Consider the following 25,516-nt stretch of genomic DNA (forward strand, 5'->3'; position numbering starts at 1 on the left):
AATTGAGTATTAAAAATTTAAAATAAAACAACAATGTACATACTTTTGGAATATAACCATAGATTATAATTTTATATTATAGTTTTAGTTTTTTTTTTTTTATTTTTTTATTTTTAGATAGTTATTAAAAATATTTTAATAATCACCATGACCATGTGGATCTTGAGCGGCTTCTTTTGGATTAAGCTTAATCATATCGTCGATTCTCAAAATAGTAATGGCAGCTTCAGTGGCAAATTTAATACATTTAACTTTGGCAATTGCTGGTTCCAATACACCAGCCTCTAAATTATTTCTAACTTTTCCATTTATCAAATCCAATCCGGAACTAAATGAAATATTTATAATATAATTGAAAGTGATAGTTAGCATCAGTTTTAATCGAGATGATTATCGTAACAATCAATCAATCAATACTACTTACTAGGCATAGTTTTTCTTTGTAGCATCAGTTTGAGCGACATGGTGATATGATCTTAATTTGGCAACCAAATCAGTGGCATCTTGTGCGGCGTTGACAGAGAGTTGCTTTGGAATGACCAAGAGAGACTCGGCAAATTCGGAAATGACCAATTGCTTTCTTGATCCCATGGTTTCGGCAAAGTTATCGAGATAGATGGAGAGTGCAGACTCGACACAACCACCACCTGGCACGACGGTTCCAGACTCTAAAGTTCTCTTTGCAATGCAGAGCGAATCGTGGATGGAACGCTCCATCTCGTCTAACATCATGCTGTTGGCACCTCTCAAAATGATGGAAGCAGCCTTCTTTCCGCTGGAGTTCTTCACCAAGAGCAATTCGTCGTCGGCAATACGCTCCTGTACGACCTCGTCGGCGGCACCGAGCGAGCTGGTGTCGAAGCTCTCGTCACCCTCGAGATTGTTCATGGTGATGAGCACGGTACCACCGCATGCCTTGGCAATACGCTTCAAATCCTCTTTACGACAACGTCTGACAGCCATGACACCGGCTTCGACAAAGTATTTCAGACACAGGTCGTCGATACCCTTGGTGGTGAGAACGACGTTGGCTCCACTCTTTAGAATCAATTGAATACGGTCTCTGATGATGTTGTTCTCGAGATCACGGATTGCTTCCAAGTCGTTGACGTTGGTGACAATGACCTTTTGACCGAGCTTCATCTTTGCCTTCTGGAGATTGAAGTCGAGGAAGGCGATCTTGGCGCCGACGACACGCTTTGGCATACCCTCACTGGCGACAGTGCAATTGAGTGCGTAACCTTCGACGAGCGATGATTCCTTGGCACTCTTTCCGTGTGCTTTCAAGACGTTGATCGAGTTGATTGGATACTTGACGTCGCCCTTGTAGTCGATGGTCTTGATACGTGCGAGTGCATCGACGACGATCTTTGAGAAGAAATCACTGTCGTCACCGATGATCTTTGATGACATCGATGTCTTTACTGTATTGATGATAAAGTCCTTTGGGAGGGAGTCGACGCTGACGGCCAGTGTCTCATTGATATATTTGATGGCATCTTGACACGCGATACGATAGCCAGAGATGATAATGGTTGGATGTATCTTCTTGAGCACCAACTCGTTGGCACGCTTCAAAAGCTCCGCTGCCAAGATAACTACCGAAGTAGTTCCATCACCGACCTCTTGATCCTGTAAATCAGCCAACTGTACCAAAACCTTTGCTGCTGGATGTTCGACTTCCAACAACTTCAAAATGGTTGCACCATCATTGGTAATAGTGATATCTCCAATGTTATCAACCAACATCTTATCCAATCCAATCGGTCCAAATGATGTCTTTACAATATTGGCAATAGCTGTAACTGCAGTAACTATAAATAATCACACACACATACACACAAACAAAATCTAATATTAATATTTCATCTTTTTTATTATTATTATTATTATTTATATCCAAATTTCAACAACATATAACTATCTATAACTATCTATATCTACTATTCATATCTAATCATATATTGTTATCTTAAAGATATGAACTATTGTTTTGTTTAATATTCGTTTATTCGTTTTTATATATTTGTTATTGTTAGGTTACTATTTTGTTGTTTGTTTGTTTGTTGTTATTATTATTTAGTTGCTACTTTGTTGTTGAAATGTTGGATATGTTATTTTTAATGTTTATAAAAGCTATACCATTTTGAGTTCTAACATCTTGACCAGAGATACGTTCTCCGTCGATATTCAACATTTTAAGACTCATTTTTTCAATATATTATTATTATTATTATTGGGATAGGATCAACTCTACTTCCAAAACTAAATATATTACTGTATGATTAATTTAATTAATAATGATAATATATTAGACTTTTGAAAAAGAACAAGATATCTAATGTTTTTTTTTTTTTTTTTTTTGGCTATGAGTTTATCTTCACATTCAAATTATTAGTTTTCACTAACACAAAAAACAAAACATTCAAAAAAATTCAAAAATTTCAAGTAACGTTTGTATTGAGCTAAGAAGTGGCACGTTCTGATTTTTTTTTTGAGCAATCAAAGTCAGAGCTATTAATTAATTAAATAATAATAATAATAATAATTAATAGTATTATTTTATTTTTAATAATCATTATTATTTTTATTTTATTTTATTTTTTATTTTTTTGTAATAAAGATAATAATTAATAGTAAGTCAAATTAGTTGTAGATAGAGTAAAGACACTTTATATTTATTTGATTATGATTATGATGATGGTGAATTATTGTTGTTTTTTACATCAATGTAATGTTCACTTTTCGTAGATAATCATGAGCATCGTCCAATCAAGTTGTTTTTATAGATTTAATACTGTATGATATAAGTACATGTATAGATAGAGATATATGGATGTTTTTAAAAAAGATATCTTATTCTTTTATTTTAATTGCACAATCAAATATTCAATTCAACTAACAATAAATATCTATTGCTACTTTGTAGATCGTCTTGTTTACAATGTTACAACATGTCGTCGATGGTCGATTAGTGACAATAATAATAATTTATATTGGTCAATATTATTATTATTATTATTGTTACTATGTTAAATGTTGTTGTTTGTTTCTTATTAAAGGTTATTTTTAGATTTTTTGTTTTATATTCATTTTCATTTCACAATTCAATTCAACTGAATTCAAGTTTAATAATGTAACATTATTAACACTTGTTTTGCTTGTTTGCCTGCCAAAGAATATCATTTATTTGTATATAATATATAAAAGCAAAGTTAGTGGTGTTATTGGTATGGTATGGTATGAGCGTGTGTTGAGTGTGATGTGTGAAGTTAGTATGTGCATGATATAATTTAGATGTAAATATATGCTTGCTTATTAATGGATGAGTTCTTAGATAATTACTATATATGTAGATAATAAGATACTTTTCAACAACACACACACACATTTATTAATACATACTGTATAGATCAACTATTATTATTTATGTATTTTATATATATGTCCAGTCACTATTATTTTCAACAACAAGAACAAACTTGTTCACGAACTATCCAATCACAAAGCAACAACACAAAAACACAGATATAATTCATTTTTGAAATTACTTATTATTATAATGGTTATAAATTTTAATTTATCAAGATTGTTATTCACTTTCTTTGGTTTGGAATTTAATAAGTCTTTCAGAATATTTATTGTATCAATATGATAATGATGATGATGATGATGATGATGATGTGGTAATTATAGTCAGAGTAGTTGTTGAGATTTGAATATGTGTGTATGTGTGTGTGTGTGTTGAATTTTGAGGTTGATGTTGTTGAATTTGATTGTGTTGTTGGTAGAGAGTGTGTTTTAGTGGTATTGGTTCAGTAATCATTTTAATACTTACTGGAATGGAAGTGTTGCAACATCACTAAAATTAATTATATCTTTTTTTTATTTTATTATGTTTACCCACACCACCTCTGTCTCTCTCTTCCATTTCCACCTCTCTAGTTAGAGTGTATGTGTTTATTAAACTAAACAAATATTATATTGTGTAGATTTTTGCCGGTGGAAATTATGTGTTTGATCAGCAGAGAACAATTGAATTATCATTCACTATTAATTAAATTGATGAGAATATTATTATTTTTGATGAGAATGATGATGATGGTTGCTCTGATGATTTGATTAATAAATTGTTTATTATTAAAATTGGGGGAATTGGAATTGTGGTTAAGTGAGTGGTTGTTATATACACTAACTAAATGTTTTGATGTTGATGTTGATACCCACTCTCTAATGTTTGATTAAAAGTTTAAAAATTAATGATTTGAGTTGTGTTGGCTACCGAGCAACCAACACCATCAACCTCAATTCAGGATGGAGTAATTGATTCTCTTTCCTAGCTCTATTTAAATTAGTTAGTAAGTTTGGATGTTGTTAGTGATATATTGTAAATTCATGAATATTTATATATGTTTATTTCTTTCTGATCAACATTTATATATTTCAATTTTAAATGTCTTTTTTGAAGTTAACTCTGTATCACAGACTCATTTAATTGCCTATCTAAATATATTTAGAAATCTTATAGAAATTTGTTTTTTTTTTTTTTTAAATACTCAACAACAATTCCAATTCAACTTCTTTTAATCATTTTTATTGGGTTGAAAAGAATAAACAACCTCGATATCATATTATTGATCATTTTTCACTAAATAATACCAAAACATATATCTATATCATTATCAAAAGCAACTTTGTTATACCATTTCTAAAATTGATCACTTGTGAATACACTATTTCAGTAACACAAAATATAATCATATAATTTTGTTAACATTAACAAAAACCAGTTCCATTTCTATTTATTTTTACATGTAAATCTATTAAATCAATATTCTTAATCTTTAAATGTATATAAAATATATATATCAGCTTTTTTTTAATTTATAAATTATAATAATTCTAATTATTAAAAGTAAATCTTAATAATTTCTATCGATTCGAAATAAAAACAACAACAATCAAATATACAATGAATATCTACAAATTTATTTTAATATCTATTTTGGTGTCAGAGCTGATATTGGGCTCTTATTGTAGTTCACAAAGTACAACAAGTATAAGTAGTGTAAAGACCATACCAAATAGTGGCTGGAGATGGTCTGATCCACCACAGATTGATATATATGGAAGTTTCAATAATAGCTACGATCCAGACAACTACCAAATCACTTTGACAAACATAAACAACAACAAAACCAGTCGATGCGAGATCAACGAAATAAGAAATTCTACAATTATCAATTGTAACCTGTACATACAATTCGAAAATAATTCAATGATCAACATTTCCATTGTTGATAACTATAATTATACTTCTTCTAATATTTTTAAATTTATTTATTGTATGTAGCTAAATTAATCTTATACTAAAATAATTATGTAAATATTTCTAATATGTATTTTTCGTTTACAATAATAGATTATCCAAATGAATCGATCCAGTCAATGGAATTTAATGCTGCTGATAGTTCAATGGCAATCTATGGGCAATTTAATAATCGATCTTATTCTATTTCGATAGATAGCCAGTTGTGTAAATTACAAATGGTCTCCAATACATATTTGCTTTGCAAAATGCCTTCAAACTATTTAACATTAAACAATGTTGATAATGGAAAAAGTAAATTGATAATATATGATGAACAAATCATTTTAATTAATGATACATTCGAAACTTATAGAAGTATGTATAATAATATTATAAACATTAAACAAAAATACTAATATAGCTCTTATTTCTTTAGGATTACCATATATTTCCAAGGTTTATGATGTTTGGCAAAATTCAACGACTGTCATCGTTGGAATGTTTTCAGAGGTCGATTTCCCTGTTGATTTAATGACTGTTAATGCGTGTGGTGAGATATATCAAGTATATCCAAAGAATAGAACAACTATCGTGATTACACTGGGTGTTAGAGTCTATCCAAATTGTAGAATAAGTGTTGTCTCCTCGAATGAAGTGTATTATAATCATAGTTATTTAAGACCTGCAGAGGACTCTTCCTCTTTTGTCAACGAAGGTTCACACTCTGACCACTACAGCGACGACAACAACACCAAAAATAAGAGTAAGAATCAAATCGCCTGGTATATCTGGTATCTCATTGGAGTCTCCAGCACCCTGGCAGTTCTCACCGCCGTTGGGTTATTCGCTCGCTATCTTTATGTACATAGAACTAAAAAGACAAAGTCCGACAAATATGGAAAATTCAACGACGCCGAAGATAAGGAAAAGGAAAAAGAGAAAGAGAAAGAAAGAGAAAAAGAGAAAGAGAAAGAAAAGGAGGAGAATTCAAATATTGAATAGCAATTTTAAATTAAATTATATATTTTTATTATCAAATACATTTATTTATTATATCTAATTAATTATTTTATTCTATCTATCTATTTATTTATTGATCTATTTAAATTTGCACGGCTTTAAAGAAATCTCATTTATATTGAGATTTATCACCCATTCAATAGAATGTAATCAAATTCAAGCCGAATTTGTTAACTAATTCAATTTAAGTTGCATTGTTATATATGTTTGTTGTTAAACACACATTCTTACACACACAGATACAAACAAACTACGGGAATAAAAAAACAAACAAACATATTGATCAGAGTGTGCAAGTTATAAGTGTGTGTTTATATTTATATATGTTTTATAATAGCCTGTGTATGTCGTGTAAGTGTAACACCTACACACTGTGATTATAACAAATGTTTTAATGATAGTTGTTTTACATAACAATAAACCTACTACTTCTACTATGTGTATTGAGAATGAGATCTCATTTTAAATTGCAATTGACAAAGAGAGAGAGAGATATCAATGATATACACTTTTATCAATTCTAAATTGAAATAGTGTGTGTGTGCGTGTTTGTGTGAGTGATATGTATAAAATGAGTAAGTAAGTAAAATGTGTTGCTATTATTGTTGTCGTTGAATTAAAAATTGTGTTTATGTGTGTTTGTGTTTGGGTGTGTATGTAAAAATAATTCAATACCCACTTAATGAATGGAGGTTGAATAAAATACCGGTATTTTATTTTAGTTGGTTGTTGATTATCAAAGCAGTCATTTACATATATATTATTTCATTAAGGAATAGAATGGAATAAAATTGAATGTGAATCGAATAATAAGCAAAAAGTGGGGGTTTAAAAGCAAGATATTAGTTTATTATGTTTTTGAAAAAAAAAAAGTGGTTGTTATTGCTACAAAAAGAGAATTTATAACTATAAGCATAGGAGCAACAAAAAAACAATAATAATAACAAAAATAATAATAATAGTGTACCAAGTGTATCAAAAACAAAAAAAAAACAACAAAAATTTAATAATAAACTTGAACAAGACTACTAATTCTCATTATTTCCTTTTCCTGCGCAACTTAATAATATTAAACCTTCAATGTGAAAATACAGTGAACAAAATTATTATCAAAAATCTATCTAAATATTTAAACTAATAATAGCTTAAAACTTAATTTATTTCTTTTTTTTTAAAAAAAAATAAACAAATAGATAAGATAGATTTTCTAAAATCAAAAATAAAGTAATAGTAATAGTAATAGTAATAGTAGTAGTAGTAATAACAATAGATATAAATATAAATATAAAGTAGTAAAATTAATGTATGTATATATATTATAAAAGTAATAAGTAATTAGTTATTTATTGGTTTGTTTGTTTGTTTGATCTCTAAGCAACATATACATTTCTATCACAAATAATGATTAGTCATTATTAATTAAATAATACTTTTTTTTTTTTTTTGCGAACTTTCTTATGTTTTGTTAATTTAAAATTTAATTTGAAATGTGGTGTGTTCTCATTTCCTTGACTGAATGGGCAGATCTGTGTTTTTAAATTTGGAAACATTTAAATTGAATAGAGTGATTACTCTCAAAAAAAAAGAAACACCGTAGGCTATTTGTGCCAATATCATTTTTTATTTTACAATCTTCAATCAACATAATGTGCTATTTTTCATTTTCATCTTCATTCCTACATTTAACACACACGCACACACACACAATAAAACAATCAAACAATAGCATTCTTTTGGTCAATGAATGAATGACCTGTTTTATTTTGCTTGTTGTTTTTAACTTAAACAAAAAATAACCAAAAACATCACAAAGAAAAGAAAAACAAAAACTAAACATAATCATGATTAAGGTTTAAATTCATTATACTACAAAAATTTGTGGTACATTTAAATTTTATTAAATAAAAATAAATAAATAGAGTCATTCAATATTGAAAAACAAAAAAAAGCAAACATTTAAAACTTTTATCCATTAAATAATAATAATTTAAATTTTTTGACCAATAAATAATTATTTCTAACAAAAATTAACAAACAAACTTCACAAACATTTATAGTATTTTTTTATCAATATAGTTTTGTTTGTTATTCAGAATAACATTATATTTAAATTTAGTAGAAGATGATGATGATGTTAGGCAATGATGACCCCGAAGTGGTCAACAAAGATAAATCAAGTACAGATAACATTCCAAAGCTTATTGAAGTAAGCCAGAAACCAAGAATATATAGAATACCAAAGTTTTTGACTGATGAGGAATGTGAACACTTGATTGAAACCTCTAAAAATAAACTTAAACCATGTAATGAAATTTCATCAGGTATCTATATATCTATCACTATCCAAATTAAATTTAATGTGATCGGATTACCTAACATCCCATTTTCATTTAAATTTTCATATCCATTTTTACTTAAATTTAGGTGTACATAGAAGTGGATGGGGATTGTTTATGAAGGAAGGTGAAGAAGATCATCCAGTCACTCAAAATATATTTAATAGAATGAAAACATTTGTAAATTTAACAGAAAGTAGTGAAGTTATGCAAGTTATTAGGTATGAAATTATATGATCCAATTGGAGATATTCTAGTGTGAAATATTAATTTTCATTGTTATGATTGATGATAATAAAATCAATAGATATAATCCAGGTGAAGAAACATCAGCTCATTTCGATTATTTCAATCCACTCACTACGAATGGAGCGATGAAGATTGGACTGTATGGTCAGCGTATATGTACTATACTTATGTATCTTGCAGATGTAGAGGAGGGTGGTGAAACATCATTCCCAGAGGTAAACGTAAAAGTAAAACCTATCAAGGGTGATGCCGTCCTATTTTATAATTGCAAACCGAATGGTGAGGTCGATCCATTATCATTGCATCAGGGTGATCCTGTCATCAAGGGAACCAAATGGATAGCTATCAAACTAGTGAATCAAAAGAATACTGGATCAAGCGCACCTTGAAGCTTCCAACAATTAAATTAAACTATATTAATCCAAAAAAAAAAAAAGCAAGAAAAAAAGAAGAGTTGTTTTAAATCATTTTTATTTTTTAACAAATTGATTTAAAAATATATAATATAAATTACAATTAGATTAAATTAAACCAACCAACCAAACAATATTAATAATAATAGCAACAACAACAACAATATATAATAGGATTTTTTTTAAAATAAATATTACTATAATTATCAATAGCTATTATTATTATTGTTATTTAAGTGAATTTATAGATCATGGATTTGTGGACAGTTTCCAAGGTCGAACTCCATTCGAAAATGGCGAATTTCACACGGTCCTCCAAAGTGTAAAACATTAGGAAGTGGATACTATCCAACTTTCGGATGTGACAACGTAGTCCTCGAGTTTTGATGATCAGGTTCTGAAGTGTCGCCGGAATTGTATATTTTATGTCGATTTCTCGTTTTGTAATTTTCAATTTTTGAAGTGGTCTTTGTCGCTCTCTGATGGTGTTGAACAACTGTTCGATGCAATCTCCATCGAAGCTATCTCTTAAACAGAGTGACTCTACAGAGTCTGGTAAGGGAGGAATCCTCTTTCCTACTGAGGCAAGTGTGAGTTTTCTTATTGACTTTGGTATGGCTCCGGCTGTGATTGGTCCGGCGCTGAAATAACTGAAATCCAAACACTCGAGACCCACTGGAAACTGTATCAATTCAATCGATCTCGCGCGATCCATATTATATAGCTTGAGTGCTCTAACTTTTATATCTTGAAGTGAGCTATAGGATTGTATTTGCTTTGCAATGGCTAACATTTCGAATCGGTAGTTCGGTCGCGATCCAGATGGAAACAACTCTTGCATATCGTATTGACAACTTCCGATATCGAGATATCGGATAGCCGTTGGAATTGCCGAGCGTAGTTGGTATGTTGATTTAAATGAGAGGTCGGTCAGTGATGGAGGAAGCTCGTCTAGCTTGATTAGATTGTCAACGGTCTCACTTCCAAACCTGGTGTAGAAAGAAAGAGTTTTCAGGCTAGCCAGTGTTTTTATCGCTGGAATCCAGGTGATCGGTGCACTCTCCAGTCTGACGAGTGATTGTGGAAGTACACCTGCTTCGATGGCCTGACTGTATCCAGAGAACTTTAGCACTGTAAGATTTGGTGGGAGCGATCCAACCTTTAGTTCACGCAAGTCGTACGACTCTATTTCCAGGTGTTTCAGCGTTGCCGGAAGTGAATAAGGTTCTAAGGGCATAGTGAAATTCTCTCTAAAAGTAAGTGTTTCCAATTGCTCTGGAAAGTAATCTAGTTGCAATGGTTCCTTTGGTTTCAGATAGAAATCGATTCTCTTTACATTCGGGAAGTTCACACGATAGTTTAGTGATTGATAAACTTCCTTGTTATTGTTATTGATGCTAAAAAAGGTTGACTTACTATAGAATCTAATCGATGTAACATTTGTATAGATTTTATCAATATCTTTTAATGTACCTATTGATAATAATAATAATAATAAAGAATAAGTTAACATCCAACCATTGATATCAATCATAAAAGTCTTATATAAGAAATAGTTACCATAATCAATATAATAATCGAAACCAGAAGTTTGACTTGTTTTCATAGAGAATAAAACACTACAATCATTCTTTAACTCTAAGGATCTCGACATTACCATTCGGTACTGTGGTTTGAAATGATCGAGATGTGCCTTCGATGTGATTCTGTCGGTATCGAACAGTAGATACCTATCTTTTTGATTGTACCATCTTTTACAAACTAAACTCCAGCATATTCTATCGATATTCTTGAGATGACTAATGATTTCACTTAACAATACATTTGGGAAGTTTACTAATATATGTTGCTCATTATTATTATTATTATTACTATTATTATTATTATTTATATAAGACATCAAAAAATCTAACATTGATCAAAAAAATTAAGATTTCTTTTTTTAAAATTAAAAACAAAATAAAGGACTTCGATAAAAAACGACAAAATAATAATGGTCATGTGACATTTTTAATAAACAGAAATTTCTATTAATAGTATTGGATATTAATTAGAAAAGTATAAATAAATAAATTAACTTAAAACTATATTACAATTTATTATTCAAAAAAAAAAGTATATTAAATTAAAGACTCGATTATTGATTTGATAGACTTTCTATTCTTGGATAATGATGCACTTTCACCAATCCATAAATGTGTATATTCTGTTCTACCATCTTCCAGAGCTTTCTTTCTACATTATTTAAAAAAAAAAAAAAAGAAATTGTTGTTAGATTGATTAATCATATGAGAACCGATTCTCTCATTTAGTTAAACTCTGACAATCCAATCTTACCTAATATCAGTTGTTAAAATATGTTGAATTGGAAATGGTGGTATTTCATCTGGCTTGAATTCTGATTCGATTTTCTCTACAAATCTATTCTTTATACCTCTTGCATATCTGCCAGTGAATGCTTTCGTATAAACAATTGAATCACCATCGCCATCACCTTTTGATATTCCACCATTCGACATCTCAATAACTTTTTTATAATTGACATTGGAAGTAGATTCCAGTGAATTGATAAATGCAGTTCCAATTTGAACTGCTGATGCACCGCTTCTCAACATCGTATCGATATCCTCCCGGTTGTGTATACCGCCAGCACCGATCAATGGCAGTTTAATGCCAGCATCTCTACACTGACGTAGCAGATCCAAAGTCTTTATCAAATTGGAATGTTCTGCTTTGTCGCTGTCGATAAACGCACCTCTATGACCACCGGCCTCCATTCCCTGGAGTACGACGGCGTCGACCGCGTTGGTGCGCTCCAACAACGACGTCTCCTCCAGATTCGTAGCGGAACCTACCAACATGAAACCAGCATCTCTAAAACGTTGTAACACAGCGGTATCAGGAATTCCAAATGTGAAACTCAGTACTTTCGGTCCAGAGAATTGACCGAGTTCCTCGAGAACCACTTGACATTGCTGTTGAAATCTTTGGTTGTCATCGGGTATGACGAAACTCTCTATGGTACGGTGAGGCAGTCCCAACTCTGTTCGAAAATGGCTATTTAGATAGTCGTTCATCCTCTTGACTTTTGGTTCGACAACTGTTCGCCAATGTTCAGTACCCGGAAGACAATCGGATGGTAGTGACGGTGCAAACAAATTTATATTGAAAGGTACATTCAAATGCTGCTGTTGTTGTTGTTGTTGTTTTACACCATTGACGATCTCCTTACAATCCGAACGCAATTGATCCAAACTTAAATAAGCACAACCGTGTGATCCCATACATCCTTGTTTGAGTACTTCCAACACCATCTTGGGATTGGTCGTACCACCCGATAAAGGCGCTTGTATAATAGGATATTTTAATAGTTTTAAATAGTTATGTGACATAATTATTCTATGTATTTAATAATAAGTCAAGAAATAAAAACAAAACAAGTAATTATTACTATAGTAATAAAAAATGAAAAAATAAAATATTTATGTGTGGTGATGAAATGTGTGTAAGAATTTTTTATACATATAATAGAAGTTCATCAATGATCTTAATATTAATTGTCTTTTTCAGTAATAATCATTTTATATATTATATCTTTTTTTTTTTTTTAGATTTATATAAAAAGATTAAAAATAAAATTTTTTTTAACATCATTATAATATGATTCTATTTTATAAATATGTTTACAAATTCTTCCATTTTTTATTATTAATATTAAATTTATAAACTAATTATAGAACAAATAATTAATCATTTACATAATGTATTGAGAATGATCAAAAAAAATAAAAAATAAATAAATAATTAAAAATTTTTGTTTTGGCAAAAAAAAAAAAAAAACGACCGAAAATTTGATTGTTAAGTAATTTTTTTATAAATTCATTATTACCCATTTTAATATTTATATAGTATTTTATTATCAAGTAGTTAGTAATATATATTTATATATAGATAGATTGATTAAAAAAATGGCAGATGACTATACTTTCTTACATCAACTACCGGATGTACCACTACCGTTTGTCAATCCAAATGGCAATGCAGCGAACAAGTGGGATATGAAACAGACCAAGACCAAGCCATATGGCTATGGCTCTGTCAATGGTATTACATTCGATAGCGACAACAGAATGATGGTTACATTCAACAAGAGAGTGATGTTGTTCAATCTCGATCCAAAGTCACTGCTATCGACCACCGCCGAGAAGAATATCGCCGACTACAAAGAACACAATGCACTCTGTGCAAACTTCCGTTCTGACGCCAGACTTGCCGCTATCTCTGACGAGCAATCCAACATCAAACTATACAACTTGGAAGCAAAGAGTAATCTTAGAACATTTAAAGGACATACTGGGTAAGTAGTCGTAGTATTATTGATTTTTATCATATCTTTTCATAAAAGTATAAACACTAACACTATTATTATTTCTATAACAAACAAACAAACAAACAAACAAACAAACAAAAATAATAAAGTTCTGTACATGTTGTTAAATTCATTGGAAAGAGTAAATTGATATCTGGATCTAACGATCATAGTGTTAGAGTATGGGATATTGGAGATGCCGAGGAGAGTAGAGTTATAGGTAAGCACAACGATCAGGTGCGTGCATTGTGTGGTCACCCGACCAAAGAGAATCTTTGGTTGAGTGGTGGTTACGACCACAAGGTAAAACTCTGGGATCTCAACACCGACACCTGCATTCATACACTCGACCACGGTGCACCCGTAGAGGACATCATCGTTCTAAAGTCTGGTGCAATGGCAGTGTCAGCCGGTGGTACTCACATCTGTATCTGGGACTTACTCTCCGGTAAGCAAGTCTATCAATCTAGAAATCATGTAAAAACCATTACATCATTATATTTAAATTCAAAAGGAACAAAGTAAGTTAATAATTACAAAACAATTGATTTATATATATATTAATAATTTTATTAGATTCTTATCAGCTGGTTTAGATCATATGGTAAAAGTATATAGTACTTCAACGTATCGTGTTGTTAGTACGATCAAGTTCAATGATCCGATTCTCTCGATGACAATGAATCATAAGAAACTCTATGTTGGTACTACCAATGGTAATATTCAAGTTGCCATTAAGAGAGCGATTGTCGAAACAAACAAAGCAAAGACAACCGGCAAGTCGAATGTTCCAACCAGACCAATGACCATCGTAGATGCCAGTAAATTCAAGTGTTCCAACGTTGACAAACTATTAAAGAAATTCGAACATAAAGCTGCATTCGATTCTGTTTTAAATGTAACTATTAAATAATAATATAAATAATAATAATAATAATAAGTTTGTTAACATAATATTAATAATAATAATAATGTATATATATTTTACAATTATCTTATAGATTGAAAGAAGAGCAGATTTATTTTTTAAGGTTGTTTGTGAGTTGTCGAGACGTGAAGCATTGGAGAAGGTCTTGGAAGGAAGAGATCCTGCTAGTCTAAAGTTATTGCTCGATATGATTGGAAAGATGATGCAATCACCAAAGTATGTGTCTTGCGGTGTTATGTTGGTCGATAGAGTATTGGATATCTACAAGTATGCATTGTACGAGGATAACGAGACCTCCAAGCAGCTCAATAAACTTAAAGTGCTGGTAAGAGAAGAACTAAAGAGACAAAGTGAATTCCTCAAGATTGCCGGTGCACTCGAAATACTTTACAGTAATCAAGAGATACAATCATCTTCATTATTCTCATCTACAACTACAACAACAGAAGTACAAAAACAACAACAAGATCAAACATTGGTAACTGATGAAAAAGTCGATAATACAACAAACAATGATCATAAATCAAATGGAAAACAACAAGAAAAAGAAAAAGAAGAAGAAGAAGAAGAAAGTGGAAGTGAAAGTGGAAGTGAGGATGAAAATGAAAGTGAAAGTGAAAGCGAAAGCGAAAGTGAAGAAGAAGTAAAGAAACCAACTAAAGTAGTAACTCAAACACCATCAAAGAAAAATACAACCAACAACAACAATAATAATAATAGTAAAACACCAGTCAAACAAGTTGCAGCAACTCCAAAGAGAAAAGCTGAAGAAGTTGTAACAGCTGTACCAAGTTCCAGTCAAAAGAGATCGGCAAAGAAACAACAAAAATAAATTGATAAAAGCGTTTTAAATTTAATTGTTATTACTTTTTACTTTTTTTTGTTTCAAAAGATTAAACGTTTATTTAACTATATTTAATATGTTTTTGGTAAGAAATCAGCATCACAATACCAGCTGTAACATCCATTTGGTGCCATTGCAAACGATACCAATCTGTAGCCTGGTTCACAGGTGTAAACGATCTTTGGACAAACGGTGGGTTTAGGTGTGACGCATCCAGTGGCAGAGAGACAACGACGATTGCTACGCATATAGGTTGCTACTTGAGCGTTTGAACATTGTGGATTGGTAAATGGTGGACAAACTGGATTGGGATCAAAGAGGTTGACATAGACACCGGTAATCTCTATCTTGTTATTGACAAACGAACCCTGTGAGACGGCGGCTGAACTACCATCGAGGAAACGCTCCTCTAACCAACCTCTTGGGAATCCACGGTATTTCTCGTAGGGATTGATGAAACCCTCGGCGTTGGTCAGGTTGTTGGTGTTGAGAGTGTGCACTCTCAAGTATGGACAGTTTCCACCGGTGGAGCACTCGACGTGTGACAGTCCGAAATGGAAGAATGTACCGCTTGGCTTGTTGTTCTCAATCAGCGGTAACAAACGATAGACTTGTGTGGTATCGATACGATAGAACGTTTCACCACGCACCGCTGTCGAACGAAGATAACCCTCGACCAACAACTCACCTGGCGGTGCAGAGAGTGCCGCTGTCTTGTTGATTTGACTGACAAAGTTGATCGATGTCAGGTAGACATCGGCTACCTTCTTGGCTCCCTGATTGACTTGGGTGGCAATAAAACGTTTACAATTCTCAGCGGTAGGTGCACATGTAATACCACTCGGTCTGATCTGATAGTTCAATGCAGTCTCTGTTGCACCAAGCGCAACATTAACCAAAACAATAGTTAATAGTAAATATTTTAGAATAAACATCTCTAAATTCTATTTTCTTTATTTATATAGATAGTTATTTTAAAAATAAGATATTTTCTATAAATAAAAAAGTAAAAGATTATTGATGTTGATGTTTATATTTGATTTGATTATAATAAATTGAAATAAAGATTGTTGAATTGAGCTATATTTATAATCATGGTTTGATCAAAGGAGTAAGTATGTTATTATTTATATCTCCATTAAGTTAAGTAAAATATAAATGGGTCAGATTGTTTTTTTTTTTTGTAAATTGAGCAATTTGAATATTATCATATTCTATAAACTGGAAATACTCGAAATCTACACGTTGAGATAGTGATCAGTATTGTTTAACCAAGTGGACAATAATTGTTAGATACTTACACCAAGTGTAAGTGTTTGACATTAATCTGTTTTTTTTTTTTTGCTTTTAGTATGAGTTATCTTAACATGTTGATATCAAACTAATCAATCACTATTTGTATAAACAAAAAAATAATAATAAAGAACGAAAATCCAATGTTATCAAGTTTGAATTATTAAACGAAAATAAACCACCTTGTATGACTGAAAAAAGTAAACAGATAATCAAGTGTTAGTCTACCACTATTATATTTAAATTTCATGTACATTGATTGTTGTTAGATATTTAATTTATGTAGGATGTGGACATTCCAATCTATTTGTCTTTTGGTTCAGGTGGTGAAAAAGTAAGTGGTTGGGAAATAAAGAGATAGAGGTTTTCGAAACACATCAATTAAATAAATATTTGATTTAAAGAAAAGATAAGACAATATCTATTTGTTTGTTATTAAATCTGTGATTAAATTTTAATAAAATCATAAATGATCAATAATTTTTGAAATTGTGGTACATGTGTATAAAATGAATAAAAATATATGTAATTTTGTATATATATATCTTATTGTGGTTTCACAAACAAAATATAAATTAAAAAAATGCGTAGTGCGATTGTAGAATCTAACACGACTTGTGGAAATTTGTAACTGACGATAGATCTTATATATTAAATAAAATAAATATTTATTTGTTTATTTATTGAATTTTGAATATTTAAAATAATAATAATAAAAAGAAATATCAGTTTTTTTAACTATTTTTATCAACTTATTTTTAAATAGATTTGATGATCTTCAAAACTTGATCAGATCCAGAGAGATGATCGATATCCAAAAATTTTCGAGATTTTGCGACAGGCATTAAAAAGGGCAGAAAAAAAACACCCGCTTGCACGAATCAGTGGTTTAAAAAATTGTATCAAATTTGATGGTATTGAGAGACCAAACCTCTTTTTACCCCTATAAAATTTAAAAAAATGAGGAGCCAACTTTTTCAACGAATAAATAAACTATCAGAAAAAATATACAACATTGGAGGTTTTAATGTCAGGTGTGTTGCCTTTATTTATTATCATCATTGTAAAATATAAATCATAGATATTAGTTGATATAAACCAACTCTTTCAACATAATAATAATAAACATATATATATAAATAAAAAGTTGTTGTAATATATAATACTATAATTAATTGTAAATTTATAAATTAAAATAAAAGAAACAAGAAAAGAACAAAATAATATATATCAGATATAATATAATAATCATATAGCATATAAAGTTAACAAATAAAGTTTTATTTCACATTTCAATCAAAAATTAAAGTAAAAGTATGTCATCTTTATTGTTATAAACAACTCACTTTACTTTTAACACCATATTTTTGGCTCCAATAAACTTACGTTCCAACAAAAAACACCATATCATTGCAAAAATAAAAATAAGAAAAAGTTTTTTTTTTTTTTTGATTGGTTTTTTTAATTTTTTTGCCTAAATTGTTTGATCAAAAAAAAACAAACCATCAGTACATACAATATATTTGTTATGAAGTGAGTCTTTTTATTGATTGCATAGACATTTCAAATCTCTAATTAGCACGAGCAATCAATCAAACAATCAAACAGTCAAGTAAACAACTTTTTGGCATTTGTTGATATATCACCCCCATTTTTGTTGAAACAAATCTATTCAACCACCAAAACCAACAAACAAACCTCTTTACTTCACAGCACAGCACAGCACATCTACTCTCTAAAGCAATAGAGTATAATCGTTCATCTTAAAAATCAAACAAGCCAATCTTCAATTATTTGACATCAAAAAATATAATTTTTATGTTTTCTACCAATTGTATGTTTTAATTTCAAAACCAATGATAATAGAATCAAACATGGTGCACTGTAAATTAAAATATTAATTTCAAACAAAACAAAAAAGAATTGTTTATTTTTGGATTACTTTGTTTGTTACTCTATGTTTACATCAGAATCATAATAATAATAATAATAATAGTAATATAAATAATAAGAAAATAAGATAAATTAATTAAAGAGTATTAATATCAAATACATTTATAAATTCCATTGGATTACAACACCCCCATATTCCCTCATATCTCCCATCATCATTCCACTCCTACTACTCCCCACTCTCACATCTTCTTACCTTCTAAATAAAATTCGTCTTTGACAAAAGACCCAATAATTAAAAACAAAAAACACCAAGAGAGAGAAGATAGAAAAGCTAGCAGTGATTACCAACATATATATAGATATAATAACGTGGAGGTAGAATTTAATATATATAAAAATATTATGATGTGATGCATTTAATTATATACCACGGAATAATTCAACCACAAATCTTAACTTTTACTATTGAATCATCTTAGTGCTGTTGGTGTGTTTGGGTCAAAACATGTTTTTGTTCAACCATATTGCCAACGCTACCATTCTATATACAGCCACCATATGGTAGTGGAGTCTATTTAATTTGTCGATTGAAATTTCAACCCCAAACAAGCAACCCCAACACAACTTCAAATCTAACACCACCCTCAAACATATAAATTAACACATTAAACACAAACACATCACAACAGCACACCAGAAATGAAAATAAAATAAAATAAAAAACAATAAAGAATCAGTCATCTCTCTTTGTTTATTTATGAATCAGAAATGGCATAAATCATACATACAAAAATAGGTACCCACTAAAACTAATTTGATCAACAAACAACAATATACATATAAGTTGTTTGATTGATCGATTTGAGTGAATCAAATCAGTTGATTAATTAATTACAACAACAAAAAAATAACAATATTTCATTATATAACTTATTGGTTACACCTTATATTTTAGAAATCAATTAACTTCTATCACTCAACTCTCAATCGAGCACTCTTTACCAATTCATATTTTTGTATTCAGAAATTTATATTATTAATTCAAAAACAACAATAACAACGATCGCAAATCACATGTTATTGTTGTTATTGTTGTTGTTGCCGTCTCGATGCTATTGTAGAAGTAGTAGTTGTTGTCGCTGTAGTTAATTGTCTACACATTTTTATAATATTAACCATAATAGTATTTTTTTATTTATTTCTAAACAAATATTTTATCAAGCAATAAAATCAATCACTACCGGTTTAACTCACCATCTCATCACCATCATATTAAAACATAAACAAAATTCAATCAAAAACAAAGCATTACAACACAATCAATTCAATTGGTCATTACCTAAATATTATAATAATCATTTCCACTATTTAAATTTGTAATTTTAAAATACAGAACAACTCAACTTTCTAGAATACAAAGAAATTAAAATTAAAAATTTAGATTTATTTATTACAATTTATTTATTTCCATTATTATAATAATCAATTTTCCATTCTATTTTAATTTAATTAATTTTTATTTCGTCTGTTCGTCAATCTATTAAATATTTTAATTTTCCGGAAATTTAAAATATTATTTATTATTTATTTTTTTTGAAAATGGGAAAAAGAGATTCAATTAGATATAATTTATTAACAAGTACGTTGTTTACACAACTTCAGAATTCTATAAAGGGTAGTGGAGGTGGAGCTATTGGTGGAAGTAGTAGCAGCAGTAGTAGCAGCAGTAACAGCGCCAGTAGCAGCAAGAGTAGCAGTAAGAGCAGCAGTGTAAATAATAGTACTGAAAGTATGATGTCCTGTATAAAACAGTCACCTTCGACAACCTCCACCCACAATGAACAGACACCCGATAGTTTCTACCTTGGCAATCAGTCGCCAGACGACCAGCGTACAGCCGATACCTACCAATGCAGAGTGTTGACCGTTGCATTCTTCAAGGTTTTCACCAACCAATCGTTGGTCAACGAGATTACAAAACATCTACTGACGAAGCGATCGATCCTATCCGATTCCATATCGTATCGTCCACTTCAATATCTCAAATACCACCAGATCATCTCGGCGGAATGGATCATTACCAACGGATACATTGGACTTCTGGTCGACAAACTAAACGGAAATCGCACATTGGTGTTTAATCAGCGTTCAATTACACTTTTGGCTGGAAAATGCTTGGATGCCAATGTTTTTCATCGTCTTCTCACCACCAAATCCGATTATTTCAGTGGTAGTTTTCCAGTGATGGTGGACGCAGCTCTCGAATATGGAAATATAGAAATACTACGTTATTTGGTAGAGGAACAAAACTGTGTATTACCACCGAATGCATTGGAGATATCGGTACGCTATGGCCACTTGGAAACCATGAAATTCCTGCTGGCCAAACGAAAGGCTGATAAACTTCCACTGGCATCCAACTCGATTCCAACACTCTTTAAACTCGCTCTTACCTATCGTCATTTGCCAATTGCCCAGTATCTCTTTGAAAAAGTTGGATTTTTCCTCTCGGGACCGATGGAGGATCTGTTCCGACTGCTCTGCTGTATGGGCGATTTCGAATTTTTCAAGGCGGTCTACGAGACTTTCCAACTGGTATTTATATCATGTTCACTCAAAGAATACTATCTTTATTTGTCGGATTTGTTGGACTACTCGAGTTTACCGATCAATCGTGAACATTTCAAAATTATAACCTATGTGGAGCGTGGCAATCCCAAGGTTTCCATTCCCCCGATCTCACCAAAGATGACCGATCCAGCATTGTACAGTTTATATATCCGTTGGATACATCTTAATCGTGAGAAAGTCATCGGGCCAATGGTCAACTCTGTTCTGAGGACGGCTGTGCATTTCAACGATGTCGAGCTCTTCAAATTCACAATCCGAAGTTTCAAGAATCCACATCCATCGCTTTTCCTCCAGTTGGCGTGCTCACTTGGCAGTCTCTCCATTGTACAATATCTCCTGGAAAACCAACTGGAAACACTCACATATCGCGCAGTCCAACTCGCCTACTTTGCCAAACACAACGATATCATCAAATATATTCGTGATAATATCAAAACCTATCCACTCGACACTTCCTACCAATTTTGTAAACCACTGGAGTACACTTGTTACTACCCCATTGAAATATTACAAGCTAGTCTAGAGCACGATAGTACCATATCCACTTCAACAACACCATCGCCAATCCCAACTCCAACACTAACGTCCACACCATCACCAATTTCAACTCGATCTACAGACTCAACCAATGTTGAGAAGGAAAACAATAGTTCTGAACTTCCCAATTCCAATTTAGATGATATTAATAACTATATTGACGAAGCATATAAATCTACAATAACCATATCAACAACAACCACTACTACCACTACAACAACCACAACATGTTCGACACCACAAACAAACAATAACATTGATGGACAATTGGATCCGATTATCAAGATTTTGTCATCTGCCAATATCTTGGATGCAGATACTCTACAGGATATATTTGTAAAGGCATTCGTCAATGGTGACTCCGATGTATTGAAATATCTGATTGAACATCGTATCGAAGACATTAGTATTAGCAGACAGCTATGGCAAATGGTTGCCAAGACCGGTGACTCTGATCTGTTTGAATCGATGGCGAAGCTGCACCAACAAACCAAAGAAGGTCAGACAGCCAAGCTTGGAATAAAGACACTGGCAACCAGAGTTGCTGTGGAGGCATGTATCTGGGGACAGAAAGATCTCTTGGAGTATCTAATTCATCAACACAAGATCGATATGGATGCACAGCAAGTCGAGTATTTCATCACGTCGGCAACATTCAATGGTAACGCCAATATCATTAGATACCTACTGGCAAGCTTCAAAGTCTCAAAGAAGGTACTGGCCACACTCATGAAACACGCAACCAACTACAAACATTTCGATCTCATAAGACTGTACCACCACGAATACAATGTTCCACTCGATAAGAAACTTTTAAAGAATATCAACTTTTCTGTGGATTCATTCAAAAAGAAGAATAGATTTAATATTATTTAAGAAAATATATCAAAATATAAATATAAATATATATCTTTTTTTAATTATTCAAATAGAATAATTTATTTAAAAATTACAATTTCTTTCTTTTTATTACATATTTATTTGAGAAATACAAATGCATATTTATTTGTCTGATCAACTTAATATTACTGCATCAATGACTCTATTGAAAGAGTTTTTGAATGAGAAGTCGTTACTAAAGAGGCGTTGCAGTTGATAGCATTTTATACTCGAAAGTCAGTGGTTTCGTGTCTTCGACTCGGGTTCATAGAAGGCCCACGAATGAACCATTTCACTAACTACGTACTTCTACACATAATTTCAAAATTTTTTTTTTTTTTTTTTATTATAACTAAAGTGGTATATATGTTTTATTAAACGTTGTATTAAAAGGATGGATTTACCATTAAGTTTTTTTTCGTTGTCCATTTTTTTCTTTTTAGACAAAAGATAAAATTATAGAATGTGGACAGATCTCAGGGGGTTTTTCAGTTAAATTGAGAATTGATTTGATTGCTGTGATGAGATCTTGTTGAGCTTTGATCAAATCGATAAATTATATTGCTGTTTAATTTAAAACAATCATTTGATTATGGTTGGAATGTTCTTTGTTTTTTCTTTAAAATAAAATAATAACCTTTTTTTTTTAAGAAGTAAAAATTGATTTATTAAGTTTTATATTGGGATGGAGCAAAAAAAATAACAAAAAAAAACAAAAATGGTGATCATTTTTTTTTTTTTTTTGCGAAAAAAAAGAGATAAATAGAATGAATGTGGACAGAACTCATTAATTCAAATTACAATTTCTAAAATCGAATTATATGGTGCAAGCACACCAAATGTTCACAAAGTTCTTTTTGCGTTGGAAGAATTGAACATTCCTTATAATTTCAATGTTTTAAGTCTCAGAGATGGTGATCAGTTCACTGAAGAATTCAAAAAGATCAATCCAAATTCAAAAGTACCAGCTATTTTTGATCGAAATGTGGAAGGTGGTCTCGCTGTTTTTGAATCTGGAAACATTCTTCAATACTTGGCAACTCATTACGGTAATGGTAAATACTTACCAAATGCAACAACCGATATCAAAGGAAACACTCAAGTTTTAGGATGGTTATACTGGCAAATGTCTGGTTTGGGTCCAACACAAGGAAATCTCAATCATTTCGATAAATAGTATGTTGTTTGTTTTAATGAATAATATATTTTTTTTTTTAATTTTTATTAATTTCTAAATTTATAATAAATGATTACAGTGCACCAGAAAAGATTGAATATGCTCTTAAAAGATATTCAAATGAACTTTCAAGATTATTCCATGTTTTGGAGAAGCAATTGGCAGATCATACTTTTATTGTTGCTGATCAATATACAATTGCAGATATGGTATGTTTATTAGTTTACAAATGAACAATTAATTTTTTTTTTTTATTATTTTATATTAATTAAAATTATTATTATTTATTATTAGGCAATTTATGCATGGATAAGATATATTTATATGCATCCAGAGTTTACAAGTCAAGAATTCCCAAATGTCTTTAAATATATTGACAGAGTGAGATCAATTCCATCAGTAAACAAAGTTGTCACTGAAGCTGAAGAAGATCTAAAGAAGAATCCACATAAACCAGTCACTGATAAAGAAAGAAAGATCATGTTTGGTCAAAATGGTAAATCTGACGATGACCAACAATCTAAACAATAAAAACTAGCTTTGATATCTTTATCTACACATTAGAAATATTTGTAAATCTATATTTCTATTTGATTATTGAAGTTTTATGATCTTTTATTATTTACTACTTTAAAATGAAATCATTTGGTTTAACTTCCAATTGTTCCGATTAGGATAGCTCTATACTCTTGTTCTAAAATAAGAATTATATTATATATATCAACTGTAAGTATTTGTATTCAATACATATAAATATATATATAAATATAACCAGAGTCAAGTCCGTATAGACCTCTTTAATAAGAAGTCTCATCGATCGCATGCATACTAGCGAGTAAAATTAGATTACTCGATAATAGTTGATGAACATAAAAATAAAATTAGTTAGTTAGTACTAGTTTGTCGCGTAGTTGCTATGTTATCGATCGAGAGGTATATAAACTTACCATCCGTATAAATGCAAGAAATATATGTGTACACAAAACGAATATATTCGTTGATTGTTTAAATTAAGGTTGTTGTTGTTATTCATTATGATAATTCGTTTTTCATCTGATATGACATTTCTGTTGGTCTAGTCTCTAAACAGTTATGTAAATAATAAATGATCATAAAATATCAATAGTCAAACAAAGTACATTTTGAAGAGTTTAATGCATGAAGTCGAAAGAAAATAAAATCGACTCCAAGAAGTATAAAAACACAATGAAAAAGACCAGAGCTGTACAACCATGGTTACGTGGTGGCATCTCACTATGGGAATCCAACTTCGTAATGATGCGCAACACGTGTGGATATTCAACAGATTCCTACTTTCATCCTCTGATTCTTCCAAAGTTTGTTATTATACCAGTTGGCTATCTCAAATCCAATGCAGATCTATCACCTCACCATATCTCAATCTATGCTACACTCTGTGGCACCAATTGGCAGTTCATCTCAAACATCTGGAAAACAAGATCAGATCTGCTAAACCTATTCTGATTGATGGTCTACCACCCACTCTGAAAGCAAATCTACGACCACCTATTGATCATCAAACATGGCATTCGACCGCTAACTGATGGCCAGTTCCAACTATCTCTACAACCAACCAAATTCGACTACACATCTTACGACAGTATCTTCACCT

The 25,516-nt window shown here is 30.9% G+C and overlaps 11 protein-coding genes across 11 annotated transcripts; 7 read left to right on the top strand and 4 right to left on the bottom strand.

Annotated features, from left to right (window-relative positions):
- Window positions 1–135: 135 nt before the first annotated feature.
- On the bottom strand, window positions 136–2,209 carry tcp1 (T-complex protein 1 subunit alpha; the record flags this gene model as incomplete). The annotated part of the gene is made up of 3 exons (XM_020577193.1): window positions 136–328; window positions 425–1,814; window positions 2,143–2,209. The coding sequence occupies 3 exons, from the start codon at window positions 2,207–2,209 to the stop codon at window positions 136–138; spliced, it is 1,650 nt and encodes a 549-aa protein (XP_020432867.1).
- Window positions 2,210–2,832: 623 nt separating this feature from the next.
- Window positions 2,833–4,061, top strand: PPL_06334 (uncharacterized protein; the record flags this gene model as incomplete). Its single annotated transcript, XM_020577194.1, has 4 exons — window positions 2,833–2,999; window positions 3,211–3,275; window positions 3,589–3,686; window positions 3,993–4,061. 4 exons carry the CDS (start codon window positions 2,833–2,835, stop codon window positions 4,059–4,061), a joined length of 399 nt encoding a protein of 132 aa, XP_020432868.1.
- A 911-nt stretch (window positions 4,062–4,972) lies between these two features.
- Window positions 4,973–6,313, top strand: PPL_06335 (uncharacterized protein; the record flags this gene model as incomplete). Its single annotated transcript, XM_020577195.1, has 3 exons — window positions 4,973–5,345; window positions 5,423–5,686; window positions 5,733–6,313. The coding sequence occupies 3 exons, from the start codon at window positions 4,973–4,975 to the stop codon at window positions 6,311–6,313; spliced, it is 1,218 nt and encodes a 405-aa protein (XP_020432869.1).
- A 589-nt stretch (window positions 6,314–6,902) lies between these two features.
- PPL_06336 (putative prolyl 4-hydroxylase alpha subunit) lies at window positions 6,903–9,305 on the top strand (the record flags this gene model as incomplete). The annotated part of the gene is made up of 5 exons (XM_020577196.1): window positions 6,903–6,910; window positions 7,557–7,638; window positions 8,451–8,652; window positions 8,756–8,888; window positions 8,975–9,305. The coding sequence occupies 5 exons, from the start codon at window positions 6,903–6,905 to the stop codon at window positions 9,303–9,305; spliced, it is 756 nt and encodes a 251-aa protein (XP_020432870.1).
- A 256-nt stretch (window positions 9,306–9,561) lies between these two features.
- Window positions 9,562–12,721, bottom strand: PPL_06337 (2-nitropropane dioxygenase; the record flags this gene model as incomplete). Its single annotated transcript, XM_020577197.1, has 6 exons — window positions 9,562–9,642; window positions 9,910–10,514; window positions 10,746–11,200; window positions 11,484–11,564; window positions 11,667–12,037; window positions 12,185–12,721. 6 exons carry the CDS (start codon window positions 12,719–12,721, stop codon window positions 9,562–9,564), a joined length of 2,130 nt encoding a protein of 709 aa, XP_020432871.1.
- A 576-nt stretch (window positions 12,722–13,297) lies between these two features.
- On the top strand, window positions 13,298–15,458 carry utp15 (U3 small nucleolar RNA-associated protein 15 homolog; the record flags this gene model as incomplete). Its single annotated transcript, XM_020577198.1, has 4 exons — window positions 13,298–13,686; window positions 13,809–14,219; window positions 14,275–14,596; window positions 14,700–15,458. 4 exons carry the CDS (start codon window positions 13,298–13,300, stop codon window positions 15,456–15,458), a joined length of 1,881 nt encoding a protein of 626 aa, XP_020432872.1.
- An 83-nt stretch (window positions 15,459–15,541) lies between these two features.
- PPL_06339 (uncharacterized protein) lies at window positions 15,542–19,669 on the bottom strand (the record flags this gene model as incomplete). The annotated part of the gene is made up of 6 exons (XM_020577199.1): window positions 15,542–16,414; window positions 17,374–17,406; window positions 17,640–17,706; window positions 18,462–18,525; window positions 18,593–18,645; window positions 19,662–19,669. The coding sequence occupies 6 exons, from the start codon at window positions 19,667–19,669 to the stop codon at window positions 15,542–15,544; spliced, it is 1,098 nt and encodes a 365-aa protein (XP_020432873.1).
- A 76-nt stretch (window positions 19,670–19,745) lies between these two features.
- PPL_06340 (uncharacterized protein) lies at window positions 19,746–19,820 on the bottom strand (the record flags this gene model as incomplete). The annotated part of the gene is made up of 1 exon (XM_077398159.1): window positions 19,746–19,820. The coding sequence occupies one exon, from the start codon at window positions 19,818–19,820 to the stop codon at window positions 19,746–19,748; it is 75 nt and encodes a 24-aa protein (XP_077254272.1).
- A 438-nt stretch (window positions 19,821–20,258) lies between these two features.
- On the top strand, window positions 20,259–21,337 carry PPL_06341 (uncharacterized protein; the record flags this gene model as incomplete). Its single annotated transcript, XM_020577200.1, has 2 exons — window positions 20,259–21,204; window positions 21,231–21,337. 2 exons carry the CDS (start codon window positions 20,259–20,261, stop codon window positions 21,335–21,337), a joined length of 1,053 nt encoding a protein of 350 aa, XP_020432874.1.
- Window positions 21,338–21,407: 70 nt separating this feature from the next.
- On the top strand, window positions 21,408–22,703 carry PPL_06342 (ankyrin repeat domain-containing protein; the record flags this gene model as incomplete). The annotated part of the gene is made up of 1 exon (XM_020577201.1): window positions 21,408–22,703. The coding sequence occupies one exon, from the start codon at window positions 21,408–21,410 to the stop codon at window positions 22,701–22,703; it is 1,296 nt and encodes a 431-aa protein (XP_020432875.1).
- A 118-nt stretch (window positions 22,704–22,821) lies between these two features.
- Window positions 22,822–24,414, top strand: PPL_06343 (glutathione S-transferase family protein; the record flags this gene model as incomplete). Its single annotated transcript, XM_020577202.1, has 6 exons — window positions 22,822–22,880; window positions 23,065–23,089; window positions 23,150–23,197; window positions 23,473–23,882; window positions 23,963–24,092; window positions 24,178–24,414. The coding sequence occupies 6 exons, from the start codon at window positions 22,822–22,824 to the stop codon at window positions 24,412–24,414; spliced, it is 909 nt and encodes a 302-aa protein (XP_020432876.1).
- Window positions 24,415–25,516: the final 1,102 nt, after the last annotated feature.

The sequence above is a fragment of the Heterostelium album genome (assembly GCF_000004825.1).
Source record: "Heterostelium album PN500 unplaced genomic scaffold PPL_contig15, whole genome shotgun sequence".
Classification (NCBI taxonomy): Eukaryota; Evosea; class Eumycetozoa; order Acytosteliales; family Acytosteliaceae; genus Heterostelium; species Heterostelium album.